General features: G+C 31.1%; 4 protein-coding genes across 8 annotated transcripts in view; 3 read left to right on the forward strand and 1 right to left on the reverse strand.

Annotated features, from left to right (window-relative positions):
* LOC108767312 (Pre-mRNA-splicing factor SYF1 fand) overlaps positions 1–5,701 on the reverse strand; it is a 17,763-nt gene extending 12,062 nt beyond the window's left edge. The window contains exons 1-7 of the mRNA XM_018517083.1: positions 5,464–5,701; positions 4,466–4,705; positions 4,229–4,395; positions 3,985–4,159; positions 3,728–3,878; positions 3,503–3,607; positions 2,862–2,952 (exon numbers count right to left, since the gene is read on the reverse strand). Coding sequence (XP_018372585.1) covers positions 2,862–2,952; positions 3,503–3,607; positions 3,728–3,878; positions 3,985–4,159; positions 4,229–4,395; positions 4,466–4,705; positions 5,464–5,605 — 1,071 coding nt within the window. The 5' untranslated portion in view covers positions 5,606–5,701. The remainder of the gene's footprint in view (positions 1–2,861; positions 2,953–3,502; positions 3,608–3,727; positions 3,879–3,984; positions 4,160–4,228; positions 4,396–4,465; positions 4,706–5,463) is intronic.
* Positions 831–2,795, forward strand: LOC108767314 (Adenosine deaminase, tRNA-specific 1). Of its 4 annotated transcripts, none has more exons than XM_018517089.1 (4): positions 831–902; positions 1,784–1,952; positions 2,025–2,276; positions 2,361–2,795. In XM_018517089.1, the coding sequence occupies exons 1-4, from the start codon at positions 893–895 to the stop codon at positions 2,638–2,640; spliced, it is 711 nt and encodes a 236-aa protein (XP_018372591.1). In that variant the 5' UTR covers positions 831–892; the 3' UTR covers positions 2,641–2,795. The 4 variants fall into 4 exon arrangements, with proteins under 4 accessions (XP_018372591.1, XP_018372590.1, XP_018372587.1 ...); XM_018517088.1 differs by lacking the exon at positions 831–902 and adding an exon at positions 1,171–1,357; XM_018517085.1 differs by lacking the exon at positions 831–902 and having other exon boundaries at positions 1,171–1,952.
* A 1,306-nt stretch (positions 5,702–7,007) lies between the features above and the next one.
* Positions 7,008–11,935, forward strand: Rpt3 (26S proteasome regulatory subunit Rpt3). The gene is made up of 6 exons (XM_018517084.1): positions 7,008–7,202; positions 7,458–7,550; positions 9,015–9,348; positions 9,621–9,824; positions 10,229–10,493; positions 11,533–11,935. Exons 1-6 carry the CDS (start codon positions 7,170–7,172, stop codon positions 11,849–11,851), a joined length of 1,248 nt encoding a protein of 415 aa, XP_018372586.1. The 5' UTR covers positions 7,008–7,169; the 3' UTR covers positions 11,852–11,935.
* A 109-nt stretch (positions 11,936–12,044) lies between these two features.
* Positions 12,045–18,050, forward strand: LOC108767316 (uncharacterized). 2 transcript variants are annotated; one of them, XM_018517092.1, is made up of 8 exons: positions 12,045–13,221; positions 13,291–13,417; positions 13,576–13,670; positions 13,942–14,152; positions 15,607–15,742; positions 16,138–16,287; positions 16,366–16,495; positions 17,886–18,050. In XM_018517092.1, exons 1-8 carry the CDS (start codon positions 13,162–13,164, stop codon positions 17,952–17,954), a joined length of 978 nt encoding a protein of 325 aa, XP_018372594.1. In that variant the 5' UTR covers positions 12,045–13,161; the 3' UTR covers positions 17,955–18,050. The 2 variants fall into 2 exon arrangements, with proteins under 2 accessions (XP_018372594.1, XP_018372595.1); XM_018517093.1 differs by having other exon boundaries at positions 12,045–13,193.
* The last annotated feature ends 308 nt before the right edge of the window (positions 18,051–18,358 follow it).

Here is an 18,358-nt window from a genome sequence, read left to right on the forward strand (position 1 = left end):
TGCGCATAATGCGTCGTTTATCCTTGTTGCTCACCAAATGTTAAACAAGGACAATGGATGCATCATGCGCATCATGCGCGATACGGAACGCACCCCTAGATAACTCTAGGGTGCATTTTTGCTATAATATACGTAACGTAATCTATAGCTTACAGTTATCTGGGTGTAATTCCTGAACGCAGCCCAGCAGAAGAGCATATCAAGGCCTAAACACAATGCCAGGCAATAGCGATAGTATAGCGATAGGAATAATATAGAAATAAGAGATACATAAACTATCGCCTCCCGTTGCACAATGCGGCGAAATAAATAAAGGCCAACCAATCAGATCGCGTACATACTGTAGTATGCTCTTCTGCTTCAGTAGACGTAACCTAAAAATGTTAAATCATTACAGGACACGGGTCACCAATCACTAAATTTCTTTAAGGACAAAAATTTTTCAATAAAGTATTTTTTAAACAGATTTTCATCAAAAAATATTGGTAAATATATTTTATAATGGGTAAAGGTAAAGTTCAGGGTGATCACCTCAAAAATCGATAAAATTATATTCATTCGACGCGTTTTTGCATAAAACGAAAGAATCTGGCAGAAAAAAACGTCGCTCTGCCTCGCAAACCGAGATATTAATCGTTAAAGTTCACGACTATTCCGGTTAGGATATCTATCATACCTTCACTGCTTTATCTGTCACTGTTTTAAAAACATAAAAGTACTGTCTACAAACACAAAAAGTCACTTTTTTAAAAACACAAAAATGACTTTTTGTGTTTGTAGACAGTACCTTTGTGTTTTTAAAGCAGTGACTTTTCTCATAATCAAACTAATTGAGTCGACAGATCGTGAAAAGAGGTTATAGCGGAGAAGAAGAACAGAATGTAAAATCTGAATGCTGATTGGTAGGCTATAACAAGCTATAAGGCGATAGACACAGAATTCCAACTCGCCGGAAATTTATCGCTATCGCTATCGCTATCGTTATTCCATGTTCCTATGTGCATTGACATATGGATTCCTGTATGTTGGATTCCTCTGTTCCTATCGCTATGTCTATCGCTATCGCTATGTCTATCGCTATCGCTATTGCCTCGCATTGTGTTTAGGCCTTTACAGTCACAGTTTATATATCTCTTATTTCTATATTATTCCTATCGCTATACTATCGCTATTGCTTCGTATTGTGTTTAGGCCTTTCGTCGTGTTGATTCCACGAATTCTGTTTCGTTATTTATTTCTGCTCCATGGCCGCCGGCCTTAGGTACCGTTGGGTACCGTATAAATGTAGTCATGGAAAACTTCGCAGAAGATGTAGCTCGACTTTGTATAGAAAAATACAATTTTCTAAAAAAAACTGGTAAACCTAATGCTCATGAATGGACTGTGTTATCTGGCATTGTTTTAAAAAATGCTGACGGTTTAATGTCTGTGGTGGCACTTGCTACTGGGACGAAATGTTTAGGAGATTCAGAATTGACAAAAGGTTCTCGAGAAGAAAAAGGTTCTCGATTAAGCGATTCACACGCGGAGGTTATAACTAGGCGTGCATTTATACGTTACTTGTACGATCAGATCGATTTGACTTTGAGTGACTCTGGGAGTGCAATTTTTTCACGGAATGACAAAAATAAAATAGAATTAAATAGGAATATATCATTTCATTTTTTTTCGAGTCAAACGCCGTGTGGGGATTGTTCTATTTTTCCTAAATTGGAAACAAATGATCTGTCTCCATGTAAGATTAGATGTGTCAACAAAGATGCTAATGGACATGTCATTGTAGAATCATACTATAAAGATGTACACAGAACAGGAGCTAAATGTGTGAAAGGAGAAGGAGCACAAGATCCTCATTTGCCTGGTGCAAATTATCATATTGTGGGACCTTTGCGTACCAAGCCAGGTAGAGGAGATCCCACGAGTAGTTTATCTTGTTCAGATAAGATAGCAAAGTAAGTTTGGAAACTATATCTATAAACAGACATTGATGCATCATATTTATAAATTGATTTTTTTTGTTCAAGATGGCTTATTCTTGGGTTACAAGGATCACTCCTATCATTATTAATACCACCAATAAAGCTGGAAAGTATCACAATTGGAGGCGATTCTCCATTTTCTTTGGACGCCATGGAACGTGGATTATATAAGAGATTTAATAATAAGTTGGTTAGAGTCAATATTTTTCAAACAAAAACTGTCTTTATGCACAAGAAAGGACAGCAAAGATCATATCCCTGTCCAATAAGCATTATATGGTGTGCTGTAAGGAACAGGTATCGATAATATTTCTAATACGCATCAATTTACATCGATCATTCAATTATTTTTTATGTAATAAAATTAGATTTTGTATACAGTGCATTAGAGATAGCAGTTGCAGGCAGAAAGCAAGGGATAACAAAAAAGAGAAAGGGCAATAATTTACTTATAACTAGACGAATGCTTTTGCAAAGCTTTTTGCAAATTTTTGATAAATATCAAAATTACTACAGTGAAATAAGACATCCAAAAAAGATTACATATTATGATTGGAAGCAATGGTCAATAATTTATCAAAATGAATGGAAACAATTGAAACGTGAATCATTTCATAATTGGCCATGTAAACCAATGCATTTGCAAAATTTTGCATTATAAAATTGTATAGATACAATACGTCTTTTAAAGTCATATTTTTTATGTTGTATATAAAATTTAAAAAATTCCATTATATCATTGATATATTATAGGTAAAAAAGGATGTGGATGCGCGCGCGCGCGTGTGTGTGTGTAACTTATTTACAATAACAATATTTACAACATTATAGAGTTCGTTTACTTATATTAGTATAACCTATACCTAAACAAGTTAAACGTACTTGCGATAATGTTTCATCTTCTCTTTCCTTGATTTGTTCTATCTTGAAGGTAACTCCAAAGAAGTCCCGTAAATCGCGTAGAAATTGTATCCTGAAAATAATCCACAAATGACACAATCATGTTTCTTTCCTTTATATTGTATGTAATATATATGAAAAAAGAAATTTTATATACTGAATATTTCAGACTTGACGCACCACTTGCTAATAGCAAAAATCCTGAAGTCATTTTGAGACAAAAATTCTAATCCCAAAATGTTAAGGCAATAATAATTTTTTAATTATAATCATTTAAAACCACAGCAAATTATACCTAAATCTAAAATTTGCACGTTCAGATATGGTACAATGCAAATATTAAAAGCAAAAGCTAACAGTTTGTCTCTTGTTAATATCGAATATAAATATTATGTAGGCAAAGATAAAATTATATCTATTATGTTAAAAAAATATTTAGCTTGAACATTATATTAGAATTTTTGTCTCAAAATGACTTTAGGAATCTGCCATTAGCAGGTGGTGCATCGAGTCTGAAACATCCTATATACATGAAAAAAGAACACACACACATGCATGCGTGCACGCACGCACGCACGCACGCACGCATGCACGTACACATGAAAAAAAGAAATAATATTCACATTGCTGGAGTTAATGGTCCTATTATAACTTTACAAACATCCTTTTTGCCAAGAGCCATAAATGCAGCAGTCATACTTTGAAAAACCGAATCTATACATCCATTCCTATGTGTAAATCAATAAATTCAATTAAAAATGTAAAGGCAATATAAGATTATAAGAGCTTAAATAAAAAACACTTATAAGCGCTTATAAGAATTTATAAAGAAAATATAATCTTTTTACCTGTAAATTTCATCTAAAAGTTTGATTGCAGCTTCTTTACCAAGATCTTCAGGTACACATGGCAATGAACCTGTTGTCATTAATGGAGAGAATGCTTGTCCGCTAAAAAATACTTCTTTAGTAGTTTCCGCTGTCAATGTCACCCCAAAACCTGATATATAACAAAATGTATAATAGAAATGACAAAAATACAATACGATAAATGATAGATTATAATTACACATTTAGATAAAATATACACTATAATATGATATTACCAGGAGACTTTCCACTAATTGATCTTTTACAATGGTCTGCATAAATATATACATCTGGTAAAAACTTAAGAAGAACACTTTTTGCTGATTCAACAATACGATTAGCAATTGCTGGAGAAACTCTTATGCTACATGCTGTACCCCTAATACGTTTCACCATTCCACTATCTTCCAACTGACAAAAAAAAAATAGAATAGATAATACAAAATGGTATCGTGCACGCATGTGTAAATATGTAAGTACCTGAATAGTTTTAAGGTTACGATTAATAGGACATTTAAATTGTACTTCTCCACCTCCCAAAGGGGCTACTCCTCTTTTGCGAATATCTAATATAACTTCATTGTCACCTGTTAGAAATTTTTTCAGTATTGGTATACCAGCAGTCTGAATTCTGTCCACTGATAGATCTTGTAATATAAATTAAATTAATGATCGATTTTTATAACAGATATATATTGTCAATATATTGTCCAGTACCTATCGTATTATTGGTCACCCCTCTGAGCTTCAAATCAATACGACTTTTACAAAATGGAGCAAGTATCATAATTGCTTCCAAATAATAACCAATACCCCTTTGCAAGCTACAATCATGTTCCAATTCACCTCCATGTAATAAACCAGGATTGTAATATATACTGGTACCAGTTTCATTTAATTCAATTTTTGTACCATTAGTCATTTTATCCAACAGACGGATAAAACTAATCTCATATTCTGTTATAAAAAGAATTAAAGTTATTTAAAAATGTATATAATTATGTATGTATAATACACACACACTCAGGGTGATGCAAACCAGCCAGAGGAGCTAGCATATATATAAACGGAAAAGTCCTCTGTTATTTTGTAATGACAGCAACAATATTAACGAGATACTAATTTCTAAAAATTACCAAATATGCAATTAAAATCGATGTATAAAGCAACATTAAGATATCTTTCAAAGTTCTTTATGAAGATATAAAAATCTCAAAGATATTTAAAGAGCTCTAAAAGATATCTTAAAGTTGTCCTTTATACGTTGATTTTAGATATTCTCCTTGTTGAGTAACTAAAAAAAATTTGCAAAATAATAGAGGACTTTTCGATTCATAAACAGTACACACATACTGATCCTTCCAGCTGATCTGGATCATCTTGTATATAAATTGTTATATGTGTAACTAGTGACAACAGCAATAATGTATTAAGTGACAACAGTATTAATGTATAATATTGAAATGTAGCAATTAATAGCATTAATTCTTGTGCACAGCAATAAAAAATTTATTTTATAGAATTTAATTACTGCAACAAAACATGGCTATTTAAGTTATATATTTTTTTTTAAATCAGGAAACAAAATTAATTATACGTAAAGCATTATTGATAATGTTAAATTATTGCATTTTTGTACTTACATTTATTCATATTATTTCAATTTTATAGATAGTCAAATGTAGAAACATTTATGTATTTTAAATATTACTAACCTTTAAGACCAGGATCATCATTTTTTGTCCTAATATTTGTAATTTTTACTGGCTTTCCAGATAATGTGGATAATAATAGGCGATATCTGAGATAATTACTACCTTCGTATACAAGTACTTTGTTTTTTATTTTAGCTGACATTTTGTAAAAAAATAAGATTAATCTTTAACCGCTTTTAATCACGTTATATTCATACGTAATTATGCGTATTGATCAGTATTGACACCAATTTGTACCGTCGCACGATGGATTATGGAATTTAAGTGGAGGGAGCACAGACTTGCATAAAGCCGTAAACACAACGAGCGCATTCAAGTTGACGAAGCGACTAACCTGGGCCAACCTGCTCGCCGAGCAAATGAGTATGATTGGTCGTTACTTATAGATCCAACCAATCATATTCAATCGATCGATGAATTCACACTGTGCGTAATAGGACTGCGGAATAGAAAATACGTCATTGAAGCAACCAACCAGGGGTCCTATTCTTGAGCACAATTATAAATAATTTTTGCATTCGAAAATGACAGTTCCTCGATTGTGATTAGTCGATTGTATACGGAATTGCTATTTTCGTATGCGATTTTGTTCAAGAATAGGACCCTAGTGCTATTCCACGTTTTGCCTTAAGCCCATTCTACATTACACGCAATCTCAATTTTGTTGCGACAGCCAATCTAAAGCGTTGATTTCAAAATGCAAGCTTCAGATTGGCTGTCACAATAAACTTGCGATCGGCTTGCGTCTAATGTAGAATGGGCTTAGGGTGAAATCACACGATGCGGAAAAGGGTTGCGAAAAAGAGAATGCGTCATTGAAACAACCAATTAGCGCTATTCGGAATAACGCAGAATAAGGGGCTCCGCACAATAAAAGGAACAGAGAACAGAGAATAACGCTAGATTCACACTGCATCCGATCTGCGTTGTACGACGAAAATCGGATGCAGTGTGAATCCAGCATAATAGTCGTATTATTAATAGTACAGTCGGAGGCTAAAGCGGGGTCTACAATAGCAGTCGTAGCAGTCGTAAAGTCTTAAGTCGTAGAAAATTAACCAATCACAGTAGAATATGAGAAGAATAATCGACTATGATTGGTCAATTTTCTACGACTTAAGACCCTACGACTGCTACGACTTCTATTGTAGACCCCCGCATTAAGGCCATTCTACATTGGTCGTATCGTAGACGTAGCAAGTCACAAGCTTGTTGCTTCAGCCAATCCAATGTTTCAATTTTAAAGTCGTATGATACTTACGACGCTTCCGACGCTACGATACGAACAATGTAGAATGGCCTTTAGACTCCACGACCATCTACGACTTCTATGGGTGCGTTCCACTTAACGTTCGCAACGCTCGCGAGCATTATTTCATTCTAATTTAATATGTGAAAACGATAAGGACGAAACGATGCTCGCGAGCGTTGCGAACGTTAAGTGGAATGCACCCTATGTAGAGGACCCTTCACTCGTGGTTAAGCTTTTAATACTCGCCGCCAGGTGCGGCTACTTCGATACTGGCCGAATCGACTCCGTTATAGGAGTCGTGTGCCATTCTCTTGTGAAAAAGAAGAAGGGTATTAATTGTGACGAATGCTCAAAAATCTAAAGTCATTCAGTTCGTTTAAAATCATTTGATATTAGTTGCTTGTCAACGTATTTAATAATTTCATTAAATTTGTTCGTACAAACTTATACTATAATGGAAGAACTAGGCATTATTTTACCCGATAAGGTACGTTTATCATTAATTGCGTCTGCATGCTGGATTTGTGGACGTAATGGTAACCTTTTCTGTATAACTATAAAATTATCATTAGACCTCTTCTTCATGGGATTACAACTGATAATTTTAAATAAAAAAAATTGTACATGAAATGCAACACACATATTTATGCAAATATACATATATACTTATGCACATATATATAGGCATATCTACATACACACACAGATACATATTCATATAAACTTGTGTTTGTATTTTCAGGATATAGGTGAAATTGATTGCAAACCAGCTGTTGGTCACTACACGGGAGCTGGAGATGAGTTGGATGTTGAAGATCTTTATACTAAATATAAGGTATTATAAATATTATACTTATATATACAGATAGGTCTATATAAAATGACAAAATGATTAAGAAAACAAAAGGAAAACGTTTCAGACACAAATGGAAGTTTTGAGGACTAATTTTAATTAGGTTAGGTTTTTTTTTGGAGATACTAAAAAGATATGAGTCACCTCTACTTTTTTAAATGGAATTATATAAATTTTTTTATCTAATATTTAATATTGTGCGCATTGTGCGCATGCACATACACACACATCTATCACAGAATTATATTGGGTGCTTTCTATTTGATGACACAAGTCAACACAAGTGTTGTTCTATCTTTGTCACTCTGAATGTTAAGAAGGATTGAGCGATGTTTGTGTCAACTTGTGTCATCAAATAGAGAGCCAAAGCATCCACTGTAACATTAGATCACAAACTTGTTCTTTAAACTGTTGTCAAAATATATGTATTACATGTGCAGAATAACTACATTTGCATACTGCTTATGTTTTCTATATACTTTTGAACCAATGGAAACGGTAAATCACTTGACCTGACATCTCTTTTCTGTACGTGACAGTCTTAGGTCCAGTTTCACAACTCACAGTTAACACTCTTAACAGAGATTTAACTTGTTTCTTATCTCTTTCCAATTTTAGAATTGGAAAGAGACAAGTTGAATCTCGATTAGAATTAACCGTAAGTTATGAAACTGGACCTTATTGGCTACATTCGGCAGAACGTTTATTTTGCAACTGTTGGAAATTTTCTTCGTGCTTGGATTATACTTTTAGATCTAGAAGAAGGAACCTATCTTAACAGACAATGGCTGCATTCAGCAAAAAAAAAAAAAAAAAAAAAATAAAAAAAAAAAAAAAAACAGCTTTGCAACTGTTGTAAAATTTTTTAATATGATTGATTTACATTTAGATCCAAGAGGAACTAAGGACAAGACCAATCATATTAATTATAAGAGAATTTTACAACAGTCGCAAAGCTGCTTTTTTTGTTGAATGCGGCCAATGATAAAACAGTTGTAAAACTGTTGTTCTGCTGAACGTAGCCTTTTTGCGCATCCATGGTGCACAGGGCTCATATTTTGTATGTATGTATATGTATACATACATGTCTCTCGACAATTATTGGTATCGTTAAGTAGCATCAGCCAGTGAGAATTACGCTTTTTTCCTAGGATAGTCCTTGCCATTGGCTATCATTAGTTTTATCGATACCGTAAATAATGTTTTACTTTTATGTATGTTATGGAAAATTTAATTCGGGTAATGCATAATGGCAACTGTCGGTAGATGTGTATAGAATATGCGCCCCTGGAAACACTTTTACATAAGGAAAAATGGGGAGTTAAATTAAACAGGCATTATGCATATTGTTCAGCCATTATGCATTATGTCCGAATTAATCAAATTTCTCGTAACACATAAAAAAATAAAGGATTATTACATATTACAAATATATTTTTTGAGTAGAAATTACAGAGGATGTTGGAATTTCTTGAAGTACAAGAGGAATATATTAAAGATGAACAACGTAATCTGAAAAAAGAATATTTGCATGCTCAAGAAGAAGTTAAACGTATCCAGAGTGTACCTTTGGTCATTGGACAATTCCTAGAAGCTGTTGATCAGAATACTGGTATAGTGGGTTCTACAACAGGCTCAAATTATTACGTACGAATTTTGTCTACTATAGACAGAGAACTCTTAAAGCCTTCTGCTAGTGTAGCGCTCCACAAGCATAGCAATGCTTTAGTGGATGTGCTGCCACCAGAAGCTGATTCTAGCATTTCTATGTTACAAGCAGGTAATAATTTACAACTTTTGGGTATTGTACATGCTTTAAGACATTAAAAAAAATTAACAAAATTGAAATTTGATAAAACTCTAAATAGGATCAAAGTCTTAATAATTAAAGTTACTAATTACATATATAAGATTTAATTCAATATTTTTTTTTACTGCTCTACATCTGATAATCGCCTTTTTTTACTATGATTTTTCCTTCCTTAGTCTACTAAAAATAAATAATTACATTGAGATTAAATTAAAATAAAATATATTGGATTTGTAATTCAGATGAGAAACCAGATATCCAATATAGTGATATAGGTGGAATGGATATGCAAAAACAAGAGATCAGAGAAGCAGTGGAGTTACCTCTTACTCATTTTGAATTATATAAGCAGATTGGCATTGATCCACCTCGAGGTGTACTTATGTATGGACCACCTGGTTGTGGAAAAACTATGTTAGCAAAAGCTGTTGCTAGACATACCACTGGTATTAAAGAACTATTATAAATATTTAACCTAACTGCATAACAAAATGATACACAAAAGGAGGATGTTAAAAAAAGGGTCGATTTTTGCTAAAAAAAAAAAAAATATATATATATAAGAAAAGAAAGTGTTTTTCATAGATTTTTACCTCCTGGTCAAATACAATAAAATTATTAAAAAGTTTGAGGGACATTTGGAAAATTGAGCCTGAACATGTATATTTATTCAAATTTTAACGTTCTCACTTTTCGAAATGTTTCTCAAACGTCACAAATTTTTTAATAATTTTGATTATATCCAGGAGGCCAAAGCACAGAAAACACTATTTCTCACCTTTTTGGGCAAAAAATCGGATCTTTTTTAACATCCTCTTTTTTTATAACTATATTGTTGTCTATTTCCTAGCTGCCTTTATTCGCGTAGTGGGTTCTGAATTTGTGCAAAAATATTTGGGTGAAGGACCAAGAATGGTACGAGACGTATTCCGTTTGGCAAAAGAGAACTCACCAGCTATAATATTTGTTGATGAGATAGATGCTATCGCTACCAAAAGATTTGACGCTCAAACTGGGGCAGATCGTGAAGTGCAACGTATTCTTTTGGAGTTACTCAATCAGATGGATGGTTTTGATCAAACAACTAATGTCAAAGTTATTATGGCAACAAATAGGTGAGTTAATTCTAACTCCGCTAAAAATATAATGTTATTAACTTGCCTCTACATAATTTGCAAATTGCAAAATGTATTTTGTAAACGCAGTCGTAAAATAACGATCTGTATTTTGCGAATTGACTGGATTAGACTAGACAAGACTAGATTATGGACTATGATGTTAATTTTTGCACTGCGGCGATTGCATTGACCAGTAATATAGCAGAAATGAATTTTGTACTTGCTTATTTATCAACAGAGAGCCACCCTTTTTATAAATTTCTATAATATGGAAAATATCAGACACAGGATGTGTTTACTTTTGCGCTCACGTGCTTTAAGCATTGATAAGCATCGCTTACACCATTCATTTTTTCTATCGTAAGTGCTTAGAGAAGAGCAGAGAAACACTTTATTGTGACGTCATAGATATTACTCACAAACGCTTTGTCCATCGAGATAAGGCAGCAAAAGTGTGAGCACTTACAGACGCTTATAACCAAAAAGTAAACGCAATGAACGCGTGGTATAATCTGAAAATAAAAAATGGCTAGTGGACATGTTTATATAATATGCACATTTTGGTATTTTCACTATGAGGATCTCTTTCTCTCTCTCTCATAATCCTTTTTGTCATCCATTGACAGAAGAATTGACACTTGTCCATATAATATTGAAATAAATTCTTTTTTATTCATTATTATTATACTTATAATCGCTTATAAAACAAAAAGTGAACGACTTTGCTTCGTGTCACAGCGTTTACAGCATATGAGCGTAAAAAGTAAATGCACAGTAAGTTTCTGTAACCTGACTTAAATTAAATTATCAATGTTTTAAAATGTTAACGCTACTGTTGTAGTTCAATTCGTTGTATGTGGCATAATGCAAGTAGTCTACTTACATCATGTCATGCAGTTGGTTTGGATTTGCGTATATCTTGCGTGCGGTGCTATGCCATTTTGCATTTACGAACTACGTTTTGCAATTTGCAAGTTAGAGGCAGCTGTATAGCCATCAGCAATATCTTCACCTTTATTCTTATGTATTTTTGTAGAGCGGATACATTGGATCCTGCATTGCTTCGTCCTGGTAGATTAGATCGTAAGATTGAATTTCCATTACCTGATCGTCGACAGAAGCGCTTAATTTTCTCTACAATTACTGCAAAAATGAATTTGAGTGAAGAAGTGGATCTCGAGGATTATGTAGCACGACCAGATAGAATTTCTGGTGCTGATATTAATGCTATCTGTCAAGAGGCAGGAATGCATGCGGTTCGTGAAAATCGTTACATCGTTTTAGCGAAAGATTTTGAAAAAGGTTATAAAAATAATATTAAGAAAGATGAATCTGAACATGAATTCTACAAGTAAATCGAATAATGTTCCGTTATGTGACTATATCTTATATACTTATATAACATGCGTATAATAATAGACATGTTACAAGATTTAAATGATGAATACAGTTGCTGTGTGCTCTATTGATTTTCTGTCTATCATCTTTTTTACATTACCTTCATTCTTATCGTTTAGAGTGTCGTAATCAAGTAATAATATCTTGATCATTGTAATTACTTTCGTTAATTTTCTTTTATCGCATGTCTTTTCAAAGAAGATTACACGTATTTCACATAACATTTCCATCTTGATCTTTTTTTCTTACATGCCTATTTCCTTGGGCTTTTTACACTTATGATAAGATAATACTGTGGCCAGTATTCATAGTCGACTTTTATATTTGAGATTTATCATAAGTCTCAAATATAAGAAGACTTGAGACAGTCTTAAGATGTCATAAGCCAGTCAGAGGGTTGTGTATTAGCATCTTAAGACATTACTTAAGACTGTCTTAAAATAAGAACGGACTATGAATACTGGCTTGTAAGAATTTATGAATAGTAAGACATTTTATCATAGATGTTTATTTGCTCTTCCAATTTTTTTACTTCTTTTTTTTGTTCCTCATATACACAAGGATAGTCAGACTCTATTGACTCATGGTGGAAGAAACTCCCTTACGAGTCTTCCATCATGTATTGATTCTATCGTCAGACTATTATTTGTATTTGTATATATTTATACTATGTTATGGTGCAAGAAATCATGTTATGTCCTTTGACTAGTTATGACTAAAAGTTCTACGAAAATGAATATAAACATATTTCGTGAAGCCAAATTATATCATGTATGTATTTGTGTAATTGTAAGAATATAAATTCAAACAAATTTATTTTATGTATTTGTTTATGAACGGATCGTGCATAGCATTAAATACTAATCAGTTGGATTTTGTCATCGATACATATATAATTATGAGCTCAATTTCTGATTGATCGAGATTTTATATCACATGACAGAACTTCTGCCATTATGGGCAATGGTCACCTTTCTAATTCCACCATGTATCTAATGATCAATATCAATAACGTGAAGTTAGTTGTGAGATTATGATTTGAAAGCTAAAATATATCAAATTTAAAAGCATATAGCTTTAATATATCTGTGGCATATAGGACATATTTGTAGTTGTCTAAAATATATTGTATGTATGTTAATCTATATTTTCAAAAGTTTATGCTAAATTTTACTTAGGGAAGTAGGGAAGAAAAAATTTTTATACACGCAAGATTGCTGAAAAATGGTTCGATGGAAAATGTGCAAAAAATATTGGAAGAGGATCGATGATGTTGACGCCTATAAAAACTATTTTTGAGTGTGTGACAGAAAAAATGGAATTAGCAGTAATTAATATTGTCACTTTGTTAGTATATTCGCTTATTAATATGTTACAGTATGATTCATGATTTTAGGGAGCTCTGCCTTTCCTTATATTGAACTCTGAATTATCTGTAACAACCGATGAAATGAATATAATAAATAATGTCTTTTCGTGCAATATTGAATTTTGTTCTAAATCTAAATATTTACTGCAATCAGGTAAGATTTAAAAAAAATACACTGACAAATTTTATAAAGATTTCTGAGATTAATGTAATATTTTTTTCTTTCTTATATAGTATGTATACTTTAAATTGTAGTTATTGATGATTTAAAATTAATGTATAATTTACAATTATAAACGTTTTGTACCTTAGCATCTATTAACAAGAATTCGAAGACAAATGTACGTTCTAAAGAAAGTTGGTGTGATATATTCAGATTTGAACATGCAGTCTATAAAGTATTGAAGGTTGTCTCCAATCACTAATACGTATCGTTTGAAATTTGTATTTATTCATATTAATGAGTAATGTACATACATATTATGTTACATCTACAAGAAAAATGTACCATTGGTTATAAAAAAATTGCGTTAAGATTTTAATGAAACCATGAATCAAAAGTTGAAATTAAATTGATGTCAATAACTATAAACAATTTATTACAAAAGAAGAGGAATATATCTTCTTCTTGTCTTAAGTTTATATCTTTTTAATTATATTTATTTTTATTCTTTATAGATTCTTGATAAATGTGTCGACAATCTTCACACAAATTCTCCATGTAAACATTATATTTCAATGACATTGGCTTTATTTCTGTATCATATTCGTTATTTCTTAGAATATGTTTTATGCAGAATGTATTTTACGCCGGAACAAGAAAGGAATAAAGAATTGTATTATAGAAAACTTTGGTATTGTCAAACGAAATCTGTTGAAGATGTTGCTAGTAAAATATATAATTTTTAAAACTGTACAGTACAGTCGAAATTTTTCCGTTCCTCTATTTTAGACTCGTCTGAATTGAGTAATATCTACTTAAAGTCCCTATTAGGAAATTAAGAATATATTACTTAGGCTACAATCAGTTTGGACGTTTAAGCGCTTATAATCATCATTTTGTTTTCATCGTTCATTAGATATAAAACAAGGACAGAAACGATGAAAGCACTAAAAGCATTGAACGCAGCCTCACATCTGTTCAAATTCCAAACTCTCACGCATGATTATATTGTACTCTGAATGACAATATCATTTTAAATTAATACGCTATACAGTGAGTGCAAAAGTATTCGTACAAAGAAATTTTTTATAAAAAGTCTTATTAGAAAATAAATATTAATTAACAATTTTATACAATGTATACATTCTGTTCTAACATTCAGGGTATCAATCATGAAATTTTTTTTCTAGGATAAAAAATGAAAAGTGAAAAATTTCTCCATCAACTTCAATGGTTAAATTTTCATTTTTTACTTTCCATCCTAGAAATAAAGTTTCATGACAGATACCCTAACAAACAAACAAGCTTTGCATATATTTCTGATTTTAGAACGTAAATTTCTCGATTGTACGAATACTTTTTGAGCATCTAAACAATACAATTTTTAATTTTCTTATTGCTTAATGCTTATTTTTCAGATGGTACATTTTCTATAATTAATATACATTTTTTTGGTATATACAGGGTGTACCGAAAGTTTTTGCCAATCGCTTTTGTGTAGATAGAGCGGACTAAACTGAGTCGAAAAGTCCTCTATCATTTTGCAATTTTCGCAATGTATGAGAGAGAGATTTTAAGAAACATATAGTTTATTTTATTCTTTATGAATAAATTGTTAATTATCCAGCAAGAAATGATCGTCAATTAAACGTCGAATTGACATCAAGTTGGTGTTGAAATCATCGTACCGATTTCTATTCGACATCAATTCGAGGACTCATTTCTTGCTGGATATTTACTTTTAAAAAATAAAGATTAAAAAAAAATATTTTCTCTGTATACGAATACTTTTTGCATTCACTGTATATTATTGTTCTACGTACGCATACGTGATCAAGTAGCAAATACAAAACAATGACGGAACAACGTAAAAGAAGACATTAATTAAGTTCATATTAATATCTAATGAAAGTATAATGCACTAATTTCTACGCCGGCTCTCACTTGCACTTCACTTCTATATATTTGATTTTATTCGGGAGTCCAAATTATTTGTTCACTTTAATTAAGTTTACTAAAATTTATAATTGAGCTGGTTGTGTGAGAGAATAAAATAAAGTTAATGGTACAGATATTGAATCTCGACTGAATTTTCGACTGTACAACCATGATTAAACTCGTAGGAAAAAGTTCAGAGAAATTAACTTTCCTCTTTTCTTTCCTCTTTTGGACATATATAGAGTCTACTACAGATCTAGAAGAACAACGAATTAAACATAAAAAAACGCTCGAGGACACAATCAAACAACACAAGAAAAATATAGTTGCTATCAATGAAATTGACAAAAGATGCAACGAATATATCACAAGTACAAAGTATCGATTTTTAGATTTTTTTATATCTTTGTATCGCAGCCAAAAGTATACTATACTTTTATAGATATATATGTGCAAATAAATAATCCATTATTTTTATGAAATTCAATATTTATTGTCGAAACATAACATATAACACACATATACATATACCCCAAAAACAAAACTCTAATAGTACAAAGTTACACAAAAGTTGCAGCAACACTCATGATTGAACTATGTCCCCATAGGGGTCGGTATATGTTTTGACAATAAATATTAAATTCCATAAAAAATAATGAATTATTTAATTGTATACCTAATATATTATTATATTTATCCAGTGTTATACATACGTGCTGTTTACATAAGTAATATATATCATCTATCATACTTTGTGTGCTCTATTTTGGTAGCGTCAGATACGAAAAGAAACAAATTGTTATATGTAAAGCGTGGGTATACGAGCAAAATAAAATACAGTCAGCATTAAAAAATATTATCGATGATCTTGAGTCCTTAAAAGATATAAATATGAAAAAAGAACAAACAATATGTAAGCGAAAGTACGTGCGCATAGATTGAAATTATCATTTTTTTTTTATCATATATTTATATAATTTATAATTATGTTACGTATATAGATTGATAACTGAATCGAAATTATTAACGATAATAACTAAGTACGATACAGAAATTGGCGATAGATATAAAATGTTGGAACAACTTAGCCAAATATATAAGTATCACAAGCTAGAGAAACACGACTTGGAGGTATAACTTTAATTTTGTTACATAATTCACAGAGTTGGATAAATTAATGTCTTATAAATATTAAATTAAGTTACAATAAATGGCTTATAAAATCAATTTAGTTGAGTTTAAAAGTTGAATGAACAAAAAATAACTCAATTAAAGTTACATAATTATTTTGAATTAACTCATGTTAAATGAACAGTTACTTTTGAATAATACTACTTTTATTAAATCGGAATATCCTAATTTTTCTTAAAATTAGATTAATTTAAGTAACAGAACAATTATAATATAGATAATCAGACAAATTTAATATTTTTATTTTTGTTATTATATGTATATAACTTATAAATAATATTATTTGTAAGTTATAATAATAACAAAGATATACGTATATTTCTTGTATAGTAAAAAATTGATTTTTAGTATTTTTACATAGGTACTTTTTCATATTTATATTATAAAAGGAAAATAAAAATAAATGAATAAATTACATTTATGTAAATAATTTTGTATACTCCTTTTTGTGCCATATCTGCACATTCTTTGAAAGTTATATGTAAAGAAAAAGTTTTTATTCTTTCTTTATCGTCCATTAGACGTAAAACAAGTAGAATAGCATGATGCAATAGTACTGTGATAGCGATCCCTAAATGCAGACTCAAACCACGCCTGATAGTAAAATATAGCAACTTGGGGGCCAATTAAATTGACAGCAAACTCGGTCAGATTTTGACTACAAAATCATAGCCATCGATTTGTGCCCGCATTTGGTTATGGATTTGTCGACAAAGCCTGCTGACGGGCTATATCAACAGATTGGTACCAGAAACCGAGCAGAGTCTGCTCGAATCAGGTTCTGCTTTCTATCAGCTCGTCAGATGCGGAGCGATGCGGAGTTAGCAGTTTTGCGACATCATAGTGCATTATGATGGAATCGTGCAAATCTCGGTGCAAATATTTTGTTATCTGAGTATCTGCATAGGTATGTTCAAGATTTTATAGAAAATATAATATATGGTATTTAGAGATAAAAAAAATAATTTAACGTAAAAAGAAAAAAGTTGATAAATTAAAGTAAAAAGAAAAAAGTTAATAAATTAAAGTTTAAAAGTATAACCAAATTAAGTTAAATTAATTTTAATCTAATTCAAAAAATTAAACATTTACTTATTTAAACACACTTTATATTCTTTATAAGCCATTTATTTTAACTTATATATAAAATTAACTAAATTAAGTTAAAAGTTTTTAACTTTTGAACTTTTTATTTAACTTTAAACTTATTATTAACTATAGTTACTATTCAACCCTGATGACTCATGCTTTTCGATCACACGTATACGCACGTACACATGCATATAACATACAGAAAAAAAAGTTTCATGGCAATTTAACTCCATTGCAGAAAGAGACGAAACGACAAGAAAAAAGATATCTTGTTTTTATTAAACGAAAAGAGAAAATTGGAGAGTAATACATTTCTATAAATCTTTAGCTACATTTCAACAAGCATGATCTGCTGAAAGAGTATTCAACGTTGATAGTCGCGCAAGATTTTTCGAAATAGAAAAAAAAAAGGAAGTATCTCGCACATATTTTACATTGCATCAAAGTTCATATTACATATAAAGTTCAATTCAATGATTCATCGAATAAATCATTGATTTTTTTCTCTATTTTAATGAATTTATCTCTAAAGATTTACTAAACACGAGCAGGAAAAAGAAAACTCAAAATTATTATATATTATTTTATTTATTGGTTCAATCTAATTTATTTACATTTCTTGTACAATGTTGACTTTACAATATAATTCTTTGCTTCTTTCATTTTAGGTACAACATTTTCAGTTATAATTAAATCTTGGTATGTATTATA

This window comes from Trachymyrmex cornetzi, unplaced genomic scaffold (assembly GCF_001594075.2).
Source record: "Trachymyrmex cornetzi isolate Tcor2-1 unplaced genomic scaffold, Tcor1.1 scaffold67, whole genome shotgun sequence".
NCBI classification, from domain to species: domain Eukaryota; kingdom Metazoa; phylum Arthropoda; class Insecta; order Hymenoptera; family Formicidae; genus Trachymyrmex; species Trachymyrmex cornetzi.